At 41.1% G+C, this 14,945-nt stretch overlaps 1 protein-coding gene across 1 annotated transcript in view; it reads left to right on the top strand.

Annotated features, from left to right (window-relative positions):
• The window catches only part of setd3 (SET domain containing 3, actin histidine methyltransferase), a 37,508-nt gene extending 23,434 nt beyond the window's left edge, over window positions 1-14,074 (top strand). Inside the window, exons 7-14 of the mRNA XM_074659962.1 lie at window positions 87-145; window positions 1,267-1,381; window positions 1,500-1,574; window positions 3,254-3,420; window positions 5,594-5,679; window positions 7,402-7,562; window positions 7,950-13,838; window positions 13,887-14,074. Of these exons, the coding sequence (XP_074516063.1) occupies window positions 87-145; window positions 1,267-1,381; window positions 1,500-1,574; window positions 3,254-3,420; window positions 5,594-5,679; window positions 7,402-7,562; window positions 7,950-8,441 (1,155 nt within the window). The 3' untranslated portion in view covers window positions 8,442-13,838; window positions 13,887-14,074. The remainder of the gene's footprint in view (window positions 1-86; window positions 146-1,266; window positions 1,382-1,499; window positions 1,575-3,253; window positions 3,421-5,593; window positions 5,680-7,401; window positions 7,563-7,949; window positions 13,839-13,886) is intronic.
• The last annotated feature ends 871 nt before the right edge of the window (window positions 14,075-14,945 follow it).

The following is a 14,945-nucleotide window of genomic DNA, read 5'->3' as shown; positions in this document are numbered from 1 at the left end:
GCATAATGTAATTCCTCATTCTGATTTGTGTTTTTTCCTTTTCTCTCCCTCTTTCCTCTCGTCCACCTTCTTCCTTCCATCCCCAGACTCATCCCGCCGCCAGCAAACTGCCCCTGAAGGACAGCTTCACATTTGATGACTACAGGTCAGTGTGTGTGTATAAGTGTGTGTGCAAAATGGGCTTGTATTCAGATTGTCATATCATCTTCTACATGTTTGTGTGTGTCGTTCCTCTAAGAATATGTTCCTAGAATAATTCAAGCAATCGCACAATAAACCAGAATTTATTGTGTGATGGAAGAAGAGTGTTGTTTCCATCCCCCGATCTGCTCAGACGTCCATCTTGGCCACACCGATTTCAAATCGTAAATATTTAAAGCTGAAGTAGGCGAGATTGGAGCAAATATGATTAGAAAAAGTTATTTTTATAAAACGGTCGCTATATGGTGACAGTAGTAGATGAAACAGGTAACCTGAAAAAAATCATGTTCCTCTGTGCTCCTAACGGCATCGGCAAGATTTCACAGACCGGAGGAAAACAAGCAGTGAAAAAAAACGAGAGATTTTACGAGATTTCCCTTTTTTTTTAGTGGGGACTCTTGTTGTTCATGAATGAATCTGTTAGTGTGTGGTGTGCTGTTTTGGCCAGATCGTTGCTCTCCACACACTATAGGAACCAAACTGTTAGATTTAACACACGTTATGTGTGGGCTCTCACATTTTACACATCTGTTAAGATCTGAAACATCTTTTAGTGTGAGCCAGCCTTAACTGAATCGTTTTCCCCCTCACCCCTAGCTTAGATAACCTACATGTCAGCGATAACTCAGATTTCACCAACTAACTTAGTAAGTGCAATGTTCCTATAGCTGATGGAGATAATGGCCAAAACTCCAAAACACAACACCCAAGTAGTAATAAACTGGAATTCTTCACGATGCTAAGTTCTTGCATGCTAAAGGAGGAGAGAAAGTGGGCTGCTGATGAATTATTACTTTAATCTCTTCTCCTCCCTGCATTTCTCTCTCCATCTTCCTTCCTCTTCTTTTCCTCCTTTTCTGCTCTGTTCGCCCTCCACTCTTCTACTCATCCTCCCTCCATCCTCCTTCCTTCTCCCTCCATCCTCATCTGATGCAAGGCTTCTCTCTGCTCGGCAATACCAATGTCAATGAACTTCCTTCTCCTTTATGAAGCAAGAACTGCTATTGTCCAGGATGTCAGTGGAGTAAATGTAACAAGCAGTGATTGGTTGATCGTATGTGGCAGGTGGGCAGTGTCCTCGGTGATGACCCGCCAGAACCAGATCCCTACAGAGGACGGCAGCCGGATCACTCTGGCCCTAATCCCCCTCTGGGACATGTGTAACCACACAAATGGACTGGTAAAATCTTTATCTCACACTCACACACTTGCACACAATATTGTTGTTTTGATGAACATCATCATGTTTAACATGAACAACATGAAGATTGAATTAGTAACAAGTTGTTGATGTGCAGATCACCACCGGCTACAACCTGGAGGATGATCGCTGTGAGTGTGTGGCACTGCAGGACTACAAGGAGAACGAACAGGTGAAGACACTATTACTACTCATATTTAGGTCTGCATTGTCTGTCTTGCTTCTCTCTGTCCGCACTCACACAGACCTTATCAATGCTGTTGATGTTAGCAGAAAAGTAAAAGAAGGAGAGGTAGAGGTAGAAGTAGGGAGGTGAGAGAAACAACAGGAAGGATTTAGATAAGATTCAGCTAGACAGCGAGGTGATCCTGCTGCGAGTGTTGGACCAGTGGAGGAGTTTCCTCCCCCCTGGTCTTATCCCTCTTCTCAGAGGACACATTAGAGAGGACACATTCGAGAGGACACACTTTAAAGTGCCTTTTTATGCTTTAAATGGCAGATTCATTTATTTCTTTGTTTTACAATACGTGTCTTATTTTACAGATTTACATACACTGTGTCTCCTTTTGAGTCAGAAATAACAGCCGTTCTTCACCAAAGCATTATGGGAACTCTGGTGGAAAAAACTAAAATCATACTTAAATAGAAATAAGTAATAGATAAACAGTAGGAGTGACAAAATACAGAACATTTCATTTTTTATTTCATTTTTTCTTATTTTGTTACTTCACTACATACAGTATTCACTACATATTTTTGAGGTTTACAATGTCCCATCAACATGGTCCATTCAGGTCATGAAGTCTCTGACTTTATTTGTGTTTTTCATACAGTATGTAGCTAAGCAAAGTTTTATTTAAAAGAAGCATCTCTTTCATATTTTCTGCAAGTTTTCTTTAAATGGGACATTTCTTTCAGAGAAATCCCTCTGAAAATCAACAACTGCTTATAATCCGTCTTAGAACTTTGTTTCTATTTTCACTTTTATTTGTAGCAGATTTCATAGATGGTTCACACTGCCAGGTATACAATTCTGGTGGAGAAATACTGAATCTTGCTGGAAAGTTATTGGACCTAAAAGTAAAGGAATCAGCCTAAATATCTGAGTTTTTAAAAGTAAAATGTAAACTCTCCCAAGGTTGCTTAAACACTGACGTCAGTGTCTTCAGTTGACAGTTGAAGACTACTACATAGAACATACTCCAGCCCTAACACTCCCCTCCATCCAATCACATCCAGATATTTGCTAAAAAAAGAAAAAAATGTTGGCACATACAGGCAACACATTTCCCCCTCAGCACGTGTTTTCAGGTGTTGGGGAGTGCTACTGCATATGTGAAAAAGTGTCTCCAGAGGGAGCTGTGTTAAGTTGGACAAATGTCCTCAAGTGATTGTCTTCAAAATGTGGAGGTGTGGAGTTAGAAAGAAGTGAGCTTACCAGAGCTCTATAGCCTGCTGCTCATCTCTGCTGCAGGCTAGAGGCTACAGGACACAACAGCTGCTAACTAGAATAACAATTGCATTGTGGGTAATGTAGGTGCCAGGTTTGGACAAGGAAGAGGAATATGTGGAATAAAAAAGATGATATATCTGGTTCTACTACTTACATACTAATTGGTGACATTTTTGAGAAGTTAAATGTATTCTGAAAAAACAACAACAGTAGCATGCTTAGCTAACTCACATTGTGACAACGCCATGAGCCCGCAAATAAAAGGAGTGAAAAGTGAGCGAAGGCAGTCTGTGGTTCGAAGGGTTAACATGCTGTGTATTATTTGGATCTAAAAAGAAACTGTCATCCACACAGGTGATGATAATGGTGTCGAGGCTGATGATTTTTTCTTTCTGTAGATCTACATCTTCTACGGCACGAGATCCAATGCTGAGTTTGTCATCCACAATGGCTTCTTCTTCAAAGACAACGCCCACGACCGAGTAAAGATCAAGCTGGGCGTCAGTAAGAGCGAACGCCTCTACGCCATGAAGGCCGAAGTGCTGGCAAGAGCTGGAATCCCAGCGTATGTCCTACTCCTCTTTTTCTCACAAGGATGTCAAAGACAAACATTCCTCCTCTTTTCTTTCTACTTCTCCACAAATCCAGTGTCTCCTCTCATAGGTGACTGAATCTGCAAACTCAGCTGGAGGCGTTTTACTCTAAAGATTTTAATATGGGTCAAGGAGAGCTTCAGGCTCATGACTAACTCCGTACACCTTTCATATCAGCGCGGTGCAATTTTGTCTTCCAACAGTAGATATTTCAACCAATTAGGCCCCCCCTTTGGCATAATTGAAACACATAATATAAATGTTGCAGCAGGTTTCTTTTCTTCTTTTCCTCCACCCCCCCACCCCACCAAGTATCAATTTATCATCCGCCCCAACACTTTCATCACCAAGAAGCTTAATCATTTTATCATTAGCCCCTTAATTGTATGCAGCATTCTCTGCTTGGCATTTTTAATCAGATGCCTTTTAATCTCTTATTGATGACAGTCTAAATCTCAACAGTGGAAATTAAATGAAACAATCCCCGTTGTTGCCGCGGTGCTCTATTAAACTGACAGATATGCTCGTAGATCATTTTCAAAGGAAACAGCAACAGATTTAGTGTCAGGCCTCACTGAGATGTTGAGCGGCTGCTATCATCAGACTCTCTCTACAACGTGACAATCTCCTTTTTTCTCTCTACTTCGTTTCTGTCTGATAAGTGGAATTAAATGAGCACATTTGACTATTCATTTGCAAATTTGTAATTAGCTCTTCTTGCTACAAAAACACACAGCAGATTAGAGAACAGCATTCTTCTACAAAGAGTTCCCTTCCCTGACCTGGATGCTCTGTAGCTGGAGCAGTGGACAGAGGGGTAATCTAATAGGAGCGGGGAGGCAGCTCTAATGCATTTGTGCGGTGTAATAATGTCGACCCTGTGCTACATCGATCACTTTGCTGAAATACGAGGAAAATATTGTCTTCTTCCAAATTACCTCGGTGTGTAATGTTATGATGGGGAATGAATTCTGCTGAGTCCTGGATCACACTTGTTTTATTTCATATATTTTCGGACACACTGCTGACTTTCACAATCCTGAGGAACACTTCAAACAGCAATAGTATTATTCATGTAGAGACAGAAGACAAGAGTTTGATTTGATAGAATCAGTTGACTTGCAGGCAGAGGTGGTGTCATCAGTCGTACCTTTTATACTTGCTGTAGTGGAATTCAGGTTTATTTGTGTGTAAAGCTTCAGATTTCAGATTTGTTGTTTCTTCTGTTTTTAAAGATCCCTGTACCCCAAAGTACAAAATATAAACTAACTAAAGAAACCAAAAGATGGAATTGGTTTAGGGAATATGTTCAAGTATACAGTTGTTATTGTATAGTATTTGTTTTTCATATCTTCATCCTTCTCATTTCAGACAAAGATAATTTAAAGAAACAGATCAGCGTTTTGAGAAATAACCTCGTCTGCTTTCTTTCTGAGATTTGGATGAGAAGAATGATGCCCATCTCATGCTGGAGTTTAGTCTGCTTTAGCATAAAGACTGTAAGCAGTGGGAAACGGCTAGCCTGGATCTGTTAAAAATGAAAGGAAGGCATACCAACAACTCTATGTTGTCTTGTTAGTTCAACCCATACATGAACAGAAATATCAAAATAAACAGCTTGTAGTTTTCGGAGAAGTTACATTCTGGAATTATTTCTTGGTGGCAGTCTATTAATCCGTCCAGCCCTTAAATGTAGCGTCTCTAGAGTGCCAGGTTCATTGATCTCAATCTTCTCATAAGCCCATTTCCCACAATGTTGATTTATTCCTTTAAAGGGGACATATGAAAAAGGGAGACAGGCGCTAAAACGGAGCGTTTCAGACAGAGGCTGTAAGTATATTCAGACAGACAGGATGAGAAAAAGATTGTGTTTTTGAACATTACAGCATGTAAACATGTTCTAGTAGAAACCCAAAATACAAGTATGAACCTGTGAATGAGCACGATATGGGACCTCTAAGGTCTGTCTGCAGGTTTTTGCTGCTGTCAGTTCAGAATGTTTATTACAGGCTTATTGTATGATTAGTCCTTTATAATACAATCAGATATGTTTTACATGTGAACAATGCACATATTTTCTTTTTGATTCTTGGATGTGTTTATTGATGTATTACTAATACATTGGTTTGTATGTTTTGTTTTCAGGTCCTGTATCTTTGCTCTGCACTGTAATGAACCCCCCATTTCAGCCCAGCTCCTAGCCTTCCTCAGAGTCTTCTGCATGACAGAAGGTAAGACACTGACAGATACACCAATACATACACACACACACACACACTGTGAAATATCAGCAGCAGGACATTCCCTGTGGAACCTCGAAGCCACAAACCTGGCAGCACACCCTAAAACAAAACATGTCACAGTTTCCGACGCGCCTCAGAGAGCGTTGTCAAGCGACAGCTTCCTCCGCACATCGGCAGAGGGTAAGAGACGGAAAGGAGGTGGAGGTAGAGGAGAAAGAGTGGGGAAGAGCAAGGCCTGTCCATTTCTGAGCTGGTTAATTGATCAAGGCAGGCCACCAGATGTGTGGAGGGAGCAATCTCACCAGGGGATTTACAATATTCATCGGCATATATGCAGAATGGCACCGGTGTCATAAATCCCCAACCACACAAGGCCACATCATCTCGTGTGTGTGTGTGTGTGTGTGTGTGTGTGTGTGTGTGTGTGTGTGTGTGTGTGTGTGTGTGTGTGTGTGTGTGTGTGTGTGTGTGTGTGTGTGTGTGTGTGTGTGTGTGTGTGTGTGTTGACATTTCTTAACAGATGTGACATGATGGAATAGTGTGCGCACACAACCAGGGAGCTGCAGTTCTCCTCTTTCACCTTCCCATGTATCGAAGCCATGTTTAAAGGGAATTTTCAACCTTATCTCTATCTGAGTTAGGTATATAGTGTGATGTTCTCTGTGCCTCAGGGGGGCAGCTGCAAAACCTGTTGTTGTTCCGTACCACAGTGACAAGACACTGATGTACTCGGGGTACGGAAGAACTATGAGCTACTTCAGCTTGGATGTGGTCTCCACCTCTGGGTAAACACAGCTGTGAGCCGGGGAGTGTGTTGTAGATGCCGCTTCAGAGCGAAACTTGGACTAGCGGTTTTCTCAACATGTTCGTACTGATTACACTTCCATAGTATATTTCCCCAGTATCACTAAATGTCCCGTTACCAACAATGCCCTATAATATTGGCCAAAAAGATGTCCAGTGTATCGCCACCTGGACTGTATTTGTTTTCTTCCTTAGCAACTTGCAATGATGTAGCAACTCATAACGTAATAACTTCAATATAATAAAAGCTCATAACGTAATAACAGCTTTGTTCGTAATGTAATAACTTATTACATTATGAGAACATCATTACATTATAAACTTAGCAAAGTAAAAAGTAGAATAATGTCATAAATTCAGCGTATAATATAATCATTTTAAAAAGGAGTGCTCTCCTTGTCTCTTACAGCAGAGGAACGTTCTAGTTTTACATGACACAAGTGGAGGAGTTCATTTAAAGCAACTGGACTTTGTCTGTTTGGTCAAGAGGACATTTTCATCAATCGGTTCCATATTGATGAAGCCTCTTGGATGTGAGACTACAAGATATCCAGTGACCTGGACCAATGAGAACCTCTACAGAGATTAATAAACTGCTGATTCTCAGCATGTGAAATAAGAATTCCATACATAATTATTCAGCGAACAGCACTCCGTGCACCTTCCCCGCTGGTGCACGGAGTGCTGTTCGCTGGTTTACTCAGTTTATTATTACTGAACGTGTGGCAGTGTTTCCATGAGCTCCACCATGGGTTTAAGAAACTAGCTGCCTTCCTGTAGGTTCACGTCTCACGGACACATTACCTTTTATAGTCAGTGTCGCTCGCCTTCACTACTTTTCTCTAACGGCTTGCAGTTGTGCTCCGGTTTCTTTTGAAGACATGCTAACATTTGGTTTGATTTCAGAGGAACTGAAGGACTACCTGCTTGGAGATCGTGCCATCAATAAGATCTTCACCCTGGGCAACAGCGAGTTCCCTGTCAGCTGGGAGAACGAGATCAAGTTGTGGACTTTCCTAGAGACCCGAGCTGCTCTGCTGCTCAAGACCTACAAGACCACATCACAGGTCAGTCTGCTGGAATTTGATGTTATGTTGAATGTTGTCATAGGCCGGGTGTCAAGGGTTCAGGATGGTTCAGATGAACTGGATTGTACAAAGGTTCGTCCAAACAAAAGTGTTCATTCTTCTTCTGAATGGCTCCAATCAAATAATCAAATGTGTGATTGTTGGACTGACGATTCCAGAAAGTTACGAAAACTGTAGGATGCAGCTTCCCCAATTCTGAATACAGAAATGTGTGGGGGGAGAGCTTTTTGAAGATCTGACGAGCACTTTGGAGTTGAATATGTCTAGTTTAATTTGTTTGACCTTCTAATGACCTTTAGTCATCTGTCCCTCCCTCTTTATTCTTCTATTCTATTCTTCTATTAACTCTGGCCTGGTCTCTTCTAGGAGGACTGCTCCATGCTTGAGAAACCTGATCTGTCTCTCCATTCCCGCGTGGCGATCCAGCTCCGCCTGGCCGAGAAGCAGATCCTAGAGAAGGCGTCGGCCAGTGGACGGGCCAAACGTCTTCACTTCGAGGAGAAGCTGGAAGAGGGCGCTCCGTTGCCTCGGTACGAGGAAAACGATATCGCTTTGCTGGAGAACACTGACACAGATGCAAAGCTTCCTATTATCCTACGCAACCTGGAGGAGGTGGAAGAAGGCCAGGAGATCCAGGTGGAGGAACACAGTCACCTCCTGAATGGAGAGAAGGCTGTGTATGGTATGGATATGGAGGCTAACGGAGAGCCGGTGCAGGAGGAGACTCAGGAGAAGGTCAGCAAAAATGTTAATTCAGCTTTGGACTCGATTGGAAGTTCAACCCAAAAGGGCCAAAGGGAAGTGGCCGACCTAAGTGCCAGTCGAACTGAAGATAATCCCAAAGAGAACAGTGACTAAATTAATTTCACTTACTGCCACAGCCCATGCTATTTATTTATTTTTGTGTCTGCTAAATGACACAGAAATATAGAAGCTGAAAACAAAATTGAATTGAAAGTGGCAGAACCTTTCTGACTGGACGTTCATCTAGCGTGGCTTTTCTTAGTTGTCCGCAGCTGAACCTGTTTTAAAATGCTGTCAGTGTGTCCCTCAGCCTTCTGCGCAGAACAGCTCTAAAATTAGTTGTTTTTTTAAGTTTGAAACGTAGGTTTACATCATAACAGTTGGAGGCTTACGGCATAGGAAGAAAGCAAAGGGGGACACCACAAACTGATTCCAGCAAATTGTTAGGTGAAGAGAAAAAAAAGAAAATGGAGTTAGGTGAATGTTATTTCCACAAAGCCAAAATGTCTCCCTAATCTCGTGAATTGCTTGATTTATTACTGCGGTTTGCCCCATATATGTCCAGTATGCTTTGGGTTGACAATCATACTCTCTAGTGCATTTTGGGGTGTGCTACTGAGTTAAGACCATCACTGCCCTCTAGTCCTTGTTTTCTGGTTCAAATTATTTCAAGCAAAACATCAAATTATTCGCCCAAGAGAACACTTGTTTTAAATCGCTGGTCACTGTTATGGTTTTGGTATGACAGGTCAAAATGGAAGATGGTTTTTGCTTTCTTAATGAAGAACTTTTTTTTTTTTTTTTTTTACCATCAAGTTGTACATTTCCCGTCATTACGTCGTTACGGCCCTTATTAAGAAACAATGATTTTTGTTTTATTGTGTTTTCAAACGTATCTTTATGAATGTACTCCGTTTACATTGCAGTAATAATTATCTTCAGATGTCTCCAAAAGGAGTGCTGAGTGACCCAGTGATCACTGAGAAAGCCATACGCGCACCACTGAGGACTCAATGAGACAGAAGACGATGACATTATGTGAGTTCTCCTGTTGGGAGCTTTTTGCTCCACTGATTTTCAACATGACACTTTTTGTATGAAAACCACGGAAGCGCCGTCATCACGGTTCTTGCACTCTTTAGCTTGTGTTGACTGTAGGGGTGGGCCCCAATAACTCTGTGCACTGATACAAAGAGCCACTACTGACCGAGTCCCTGATAGTCAATACTACAATCATTTGGCCAAGATTCTTATCAGTTACAACATTTGACCTTATTGTGGTTGTGGGTACTTCCAGTTTAACCCATTTACCTAAACTACCTATTTGGTCGTGAATAAGTGAAGTGAAATTCAAACATCATAACCTAAAATGTCCATTAACTCACTCATGACTTTGTGTAGCTACTTTGTGCTTCAACTCTACTACAGTAAAGGACTTTACACACCGGTAGCGTGACTAATAAACAACATGAAAATGTGTTATACTCGCCTGCGAATATCATATGTCTAGGGCTTTTATTGTGAAAGGTAAGAACGGAAGGAGTGGATCTGGTCAGAGCTGCTTTTGTCAAGCTTGAAAGTAATAATAAAGTTTGTAATGGATCGGACTACGGAGCCTCCATGTTGTTGTTCTAGAAATATCGGCGTAACTCAACCCGTTCCGCACAACATGTTTGCCTTTATTGGCTATGCTAAAGCACCGAAAATCAACCTTGTTCTGGAAAAAAAATGATGATGCTTTTTTGCGTTGTAATATTCACGTTCTGTGTGAAAGTACTCATGACAAAAAGAACAGTTCGAAAAAATATATTGATGTGCAGATTGATCGCACGAAAAAAGCGCTGCCCGTGTGTAAAGGCCTTGATGCAGGGACAGATTGGTTTATGGTGGAACTGGATGTGCCTCAATAGCAGAACAACAACAGTTGCAATGGCCACTATATCAATCATTGATAAAGTTCAGCAAAATCTCAAGTCAAGGTCCACCTACAAGTTGTTGTTTTTTTGAGCTTATAACCACATTTCACGGTCTCCATGGGAACATGTAGTTGTTGGTTAAGGTGTCATCACGTAACCTGGGTCAGGTGATAACAGATGGTTGTATATAGGGCTGCCCCCTAAACGTCCATGATCCTAATCATCAGTCGAGAAGCCCCCCGAGTCCACTCGCATTTAATCCAATCACTTTTTGTTTAGTGGCGTCATTGTTGACGGAGCAACGCGGCAACACAGCATGGCAGACTGTAAACTTTGACAGAGTTTTGTCTCAATGTGACTTAGATACAAAGCTGTGATGGACGTAGAGAGGGGTGATGGAAGCGTTTCTGGTTGCTGCTCTGACGCTCTCAGCTCCTGCGCTGGATGCAGCCAGGTCAGCTAAATGACCTCTGAACCAGACGCTGGTCCACGCTGCTCTTCTGCTGCCGTCCAGTGTGACTGAGTGTTTTGCTGACTGAGCTGTCGGCAGCCAATCAGGAGAGACGCACACTTTTTATTTCTTTGACTGTGTTGAGATACGATGTTCTTGCGGTACAGATGATCAACACAGGCATTCAAATAAGAGTGGTACTGTTAAAACATGAGATTCATGTAGGCTGATGGAGGAGTTTATTGTGGAACTGTACTGTAAGTGGGCGAGGCCATAAATGATATATTTCGGAGACTTATATGTAAGGTGTATTGGATAAGAACAATCTAATAATATATAAAGTATATATAAAATGTCACCTGAGTCTGTGTCGGCCTGAAGTGCAGACTCTCATTCTGACTCTGGCAGGTCTCAGTCGTATATGGGGGAGAAGTCGTAACGTCTTCTGCATTGGATGTCCTCCATCTTTCTCCCGACGTCCACTGACTCCATGACTTTGGCCCCTTCCCAGTCCTCTTCCCAATCAGGGTCAAAGTCAGTGGACGTCTGGAGAAAGATCAATCCCATCTGACACCAGAGGTTACCATCTCCAACCATATGCAACCACCTCGTATCATGCCAATGCCATATTTACTGTAGGTCACATGATGACATCTAAACCAACTTTAGGAAAACTGACCAAACTCCATTTACTGATGAAGACCGTGAGATGTGGTTGAAAGCCCCAGAAAACACTAGTAAGTGTAGTTTAGTTCAGATTATCTTGACAAACGACTGTTCTCAAAGTTAAGAATGAGCTTTAATGCTCCCGACTGATACTCTGGTAAATACTGCACAACCACAGTAGAATAAACATGTTTCACTCTAGTTTCCTTCCAGTTGAACTGGAGTTCAATAGTTCAATAGTTAAATAGGAAGTACGGAGGCCAAACTCACACCAGGAATTAGCTCTGGTACAAAATGGGCTATCTTTCCTGGTTCTGCCCTCCTCTTATCTTAAAGGCGACATATCATGAAAAGGCTTAAAGAGACATGCGCTAAAACGGAGCGTTTCAGACGGAGAGTGAATACAGGTATATTCAGTATGAGAAAAAAATGTAAAAGTGATTTTTGAACATTACAACATGTAAACATGTTTCTAGTAGAGACCCAAAATACAAGTATGGACCTGAAAATGAGCATGATATGTCCCCTTTAAGTAATTCCTTAGATAAATAGGTTAAATGTGCCTTGTTGTCCACTATCTCTACAGTGGAGCAGGTGGGTAATACGTTATCGCTGAAAGAAATTATAGCCAAAACTATGAAAATAAGACAGAAGACTTTCCTAATTCCACGCTTAGTGGGGGAGAAAAGGGACAGTTGTATTCCTCCAATCAGAAACAAGCTGTGATGACACTGACTCTGCATACATATATGCCCTGTTAGCTTGTCGTTCTGCTTTCAAATGACAGAATAAGTCTGCAGAAACGGCTTTAAGGCAGTCTATTTGCATTTTTCCTTCATCTTGCTTGTGCGCATCTTGCAAATATCAAACCGTGACAGAAGCTTGTTTGCAAATGATTGACAGCTTCTTGTTCTCAATGATCAATTACCTTTATCGGCTCAAGTAGTCATTTTCTGTTTTATAGACTGAATGGGAATGAATACACCCAACACATTTAGCAGAGTCTATTTAAATGTATTTTTAATTATAGCAAAATTAACATTTAAAAGATTTTTGTTAATTAAAAAGAAATTAAAAAAAACTTGCAGTAGAGTCATTCTTTGAGAGTGTGAAGAGGTTTATCTTTCTTTTTATTTTGATAATTAATAACATTTATCTACACTGGTTAAATTCATTTCATTTTAAAATCTTGCTTTGTTAAATGTTCTAATTTAGGTTTTACATCTTTTGACACAATACGGCGATCAGTTTGGTAACCTGTTTGCGATCAATTTCAATATTTACATACAATATTACAGTTATAGACATACTTACAGAACATTTTAAGAAAATACAGTACACTTATTCTCTGTATATCCGAGAGTGAGACAAATCCATTGATATTAATCTCCTGCCTGTGCATAAAGTCAGGAGAGAAACCACCTCCAGAGCTCACTAATTCACACGCTGTAACTTGTTTGTTGGATCTGTACTAAATAGTTTTCATTACCAATTCTCTGCCAATATCAGAAAATAGTCTCCCAGAGCTCAAGGTAATGTCTACAAATTGCTCTTGTTTAGTTTTTTTACCTAAATCCTAAAGATATTCATTTTACTATAAAAGACTAAGAAAACCAATGTTGAATGTCAAAAATTGCTTAAGTGGTTAATCGATTATCAATAACTTTACCGATTCATTTTATGTTGATCGACTTATCAATCAATCAACAATAGTCTCATACGAAATGGGAATTTTGGTTTTAGGGGGAGTTACGTGGTGGAATCTAGCCTAGCTTTTTGCTAAGCTAGGCTAGTCACCTCCTGGTTCCAGGTCTATAGTTCTAGTGCATAAACAGGAGAGCGGTATTGATCTTCACATCTAATTCTTAATAAGGAAGTAAATAAGTGCACACAGTGTTGAACTGTTTCTTTAAAGTTATAGCATGACCCCTCGGTAGTTCTGCGCCACATGGTTTTGGAACTTCTCGACAAATTGAAATAAAGCGTTACAACTGTCCCTGGTCTCCCCTACTTGATATTTGCTCTCGCTGGATTTTTGTATTACTTTTGACACATTTCAGCTCGTTATCTGCTCTGACTGTCAGTGAACCTTGACTTTGGCCTGGTAATTTCGACTCAACCACGTATATTGTGAGTTGGGCTCACAGTAGTGGTAGTGAATAATCACTGCCACGGTGTTCCCTCTCCAAGTGGTATGACCAAAACTAGGATCCGTTTACCTTAGGTCAGATGTTTATGACCTCTTTGTACCGCATGATGCTCTTGTTTGGTATCACGTTTGATGTGTCACTTGTCTTTCTGTGACTCTAGCACTTTTCCATCACAAATCTCTATTTTTTATGCAATCATGTAATTTTAACAACCTTATTGGAAACATCTAGTCTGTTTGCTGCTTTTCTAAAAACCTCTGTACCATTGTTGTGTGTGTGTGTGTGTGTGTGTGTGTGTGTGTGTGTGTGTGTGTGCGTGTGTGTGTGTGTGTGCGCTTCCCACACATAGTCTGCTGTCTAGGAGCTCTATGGTTAGAGCTCCTAGCTTTAACCATAGACTCAACAAGTCCTGGGCGGGTACGTTGCTATCCAGCTGAACCACACTCCTCACCATTTCACCGTATGCAGTAGTTGTGGGTTGAAGACCTGGAGTGTACAGTAACGGTAGAGCTGATGAGGAAACTTGTCCTGAAGCTGTCAGATTAAACTTCATCTCACTTCTCACCTCTTGTGTGTAATGTTGTTTTTAAACCTTTTTTTTTTTTTTAGATCAAGCCATCTCCTCCAGAGACACGAGGTCATCAACCATGTATTATTCCTCTTCTTTCTCCTTTTGTTGGGGGGGAAAGGGTTTATTTAATGTATTTTCCCCTACTTTGCCCCCTGGCCCTATTACCAATTTATAAAAGAAACATTATCTTGAATCATTTAATTCGGGGCAATTAAATTTTGAAATGCCCCATTCATAATTCATGGGTCTCTAAGATAAAACCCCTTTAATCCTTGAATATATTATTATAATGGGCATTGGGGTGGGCAGCGGAGAGCGAGGCATGTCCAGTATTGTTAGTACTCGCTGTGTCAGTGCTGGGAGCAGGCCTGGGACCAGCACTCCCAAGTAATCCTGCCCTATGAATTATAAACTGCCATCCATATTAATATACAATGGCAGCAGCCAGGGCCGAGCCCAGCTCATTGTGGGACGGCACCATTGTCATGCAAGTGTTTACCAGTGTCACGCTGGTGATGCTGGGCGGTCGGGGGTCAGGTGAAAGCGTGAAAGGAGAGAGAGCGAGGAATTGAAGATGATGGACAGACAAGTGCATTGTTCTCTTTCTGCCATCTGCTAGTTCACTGCATCAAGGCCAATGTTTATTTCTTAGAAGTGAACTCAACATGAAGTTTAGTCCCAGTATGGTTTAGGTTACTTATTCCAGGACTTTGCAAAAAAAAAAATTTTTGTAGTTATGCATTTATGCATATTTCTAAAAACCTAATCTGGCAATGTTCTGTGCAGTGCATAATTTAGTGCGAGCCACAGTTTCCTCAAAATATTTTGAGAAAAAAAGCTTCAATTTTCAGGTAGAAGCCATAA

This window comes from Sebastes fasciatus, chromosome 15 (assembly GCF_043250625.1).
Source record: "Sebastes fasciatus isolate fSebFas1 chromosome 15, fSebFas1.pri, whole genome shotgun sequence".
In the NCBI taxonomy this organism is placed as follows: domain Eukaryota; kingdom Metazoa; phylum Chordata; class Actinopteri; order Perciformes; family Sebastidae; genus Sebastes; species Sebastes fasciatus.
This window is presented reverse-complemented; position numbering and strand designations above follow the sequence as displayed.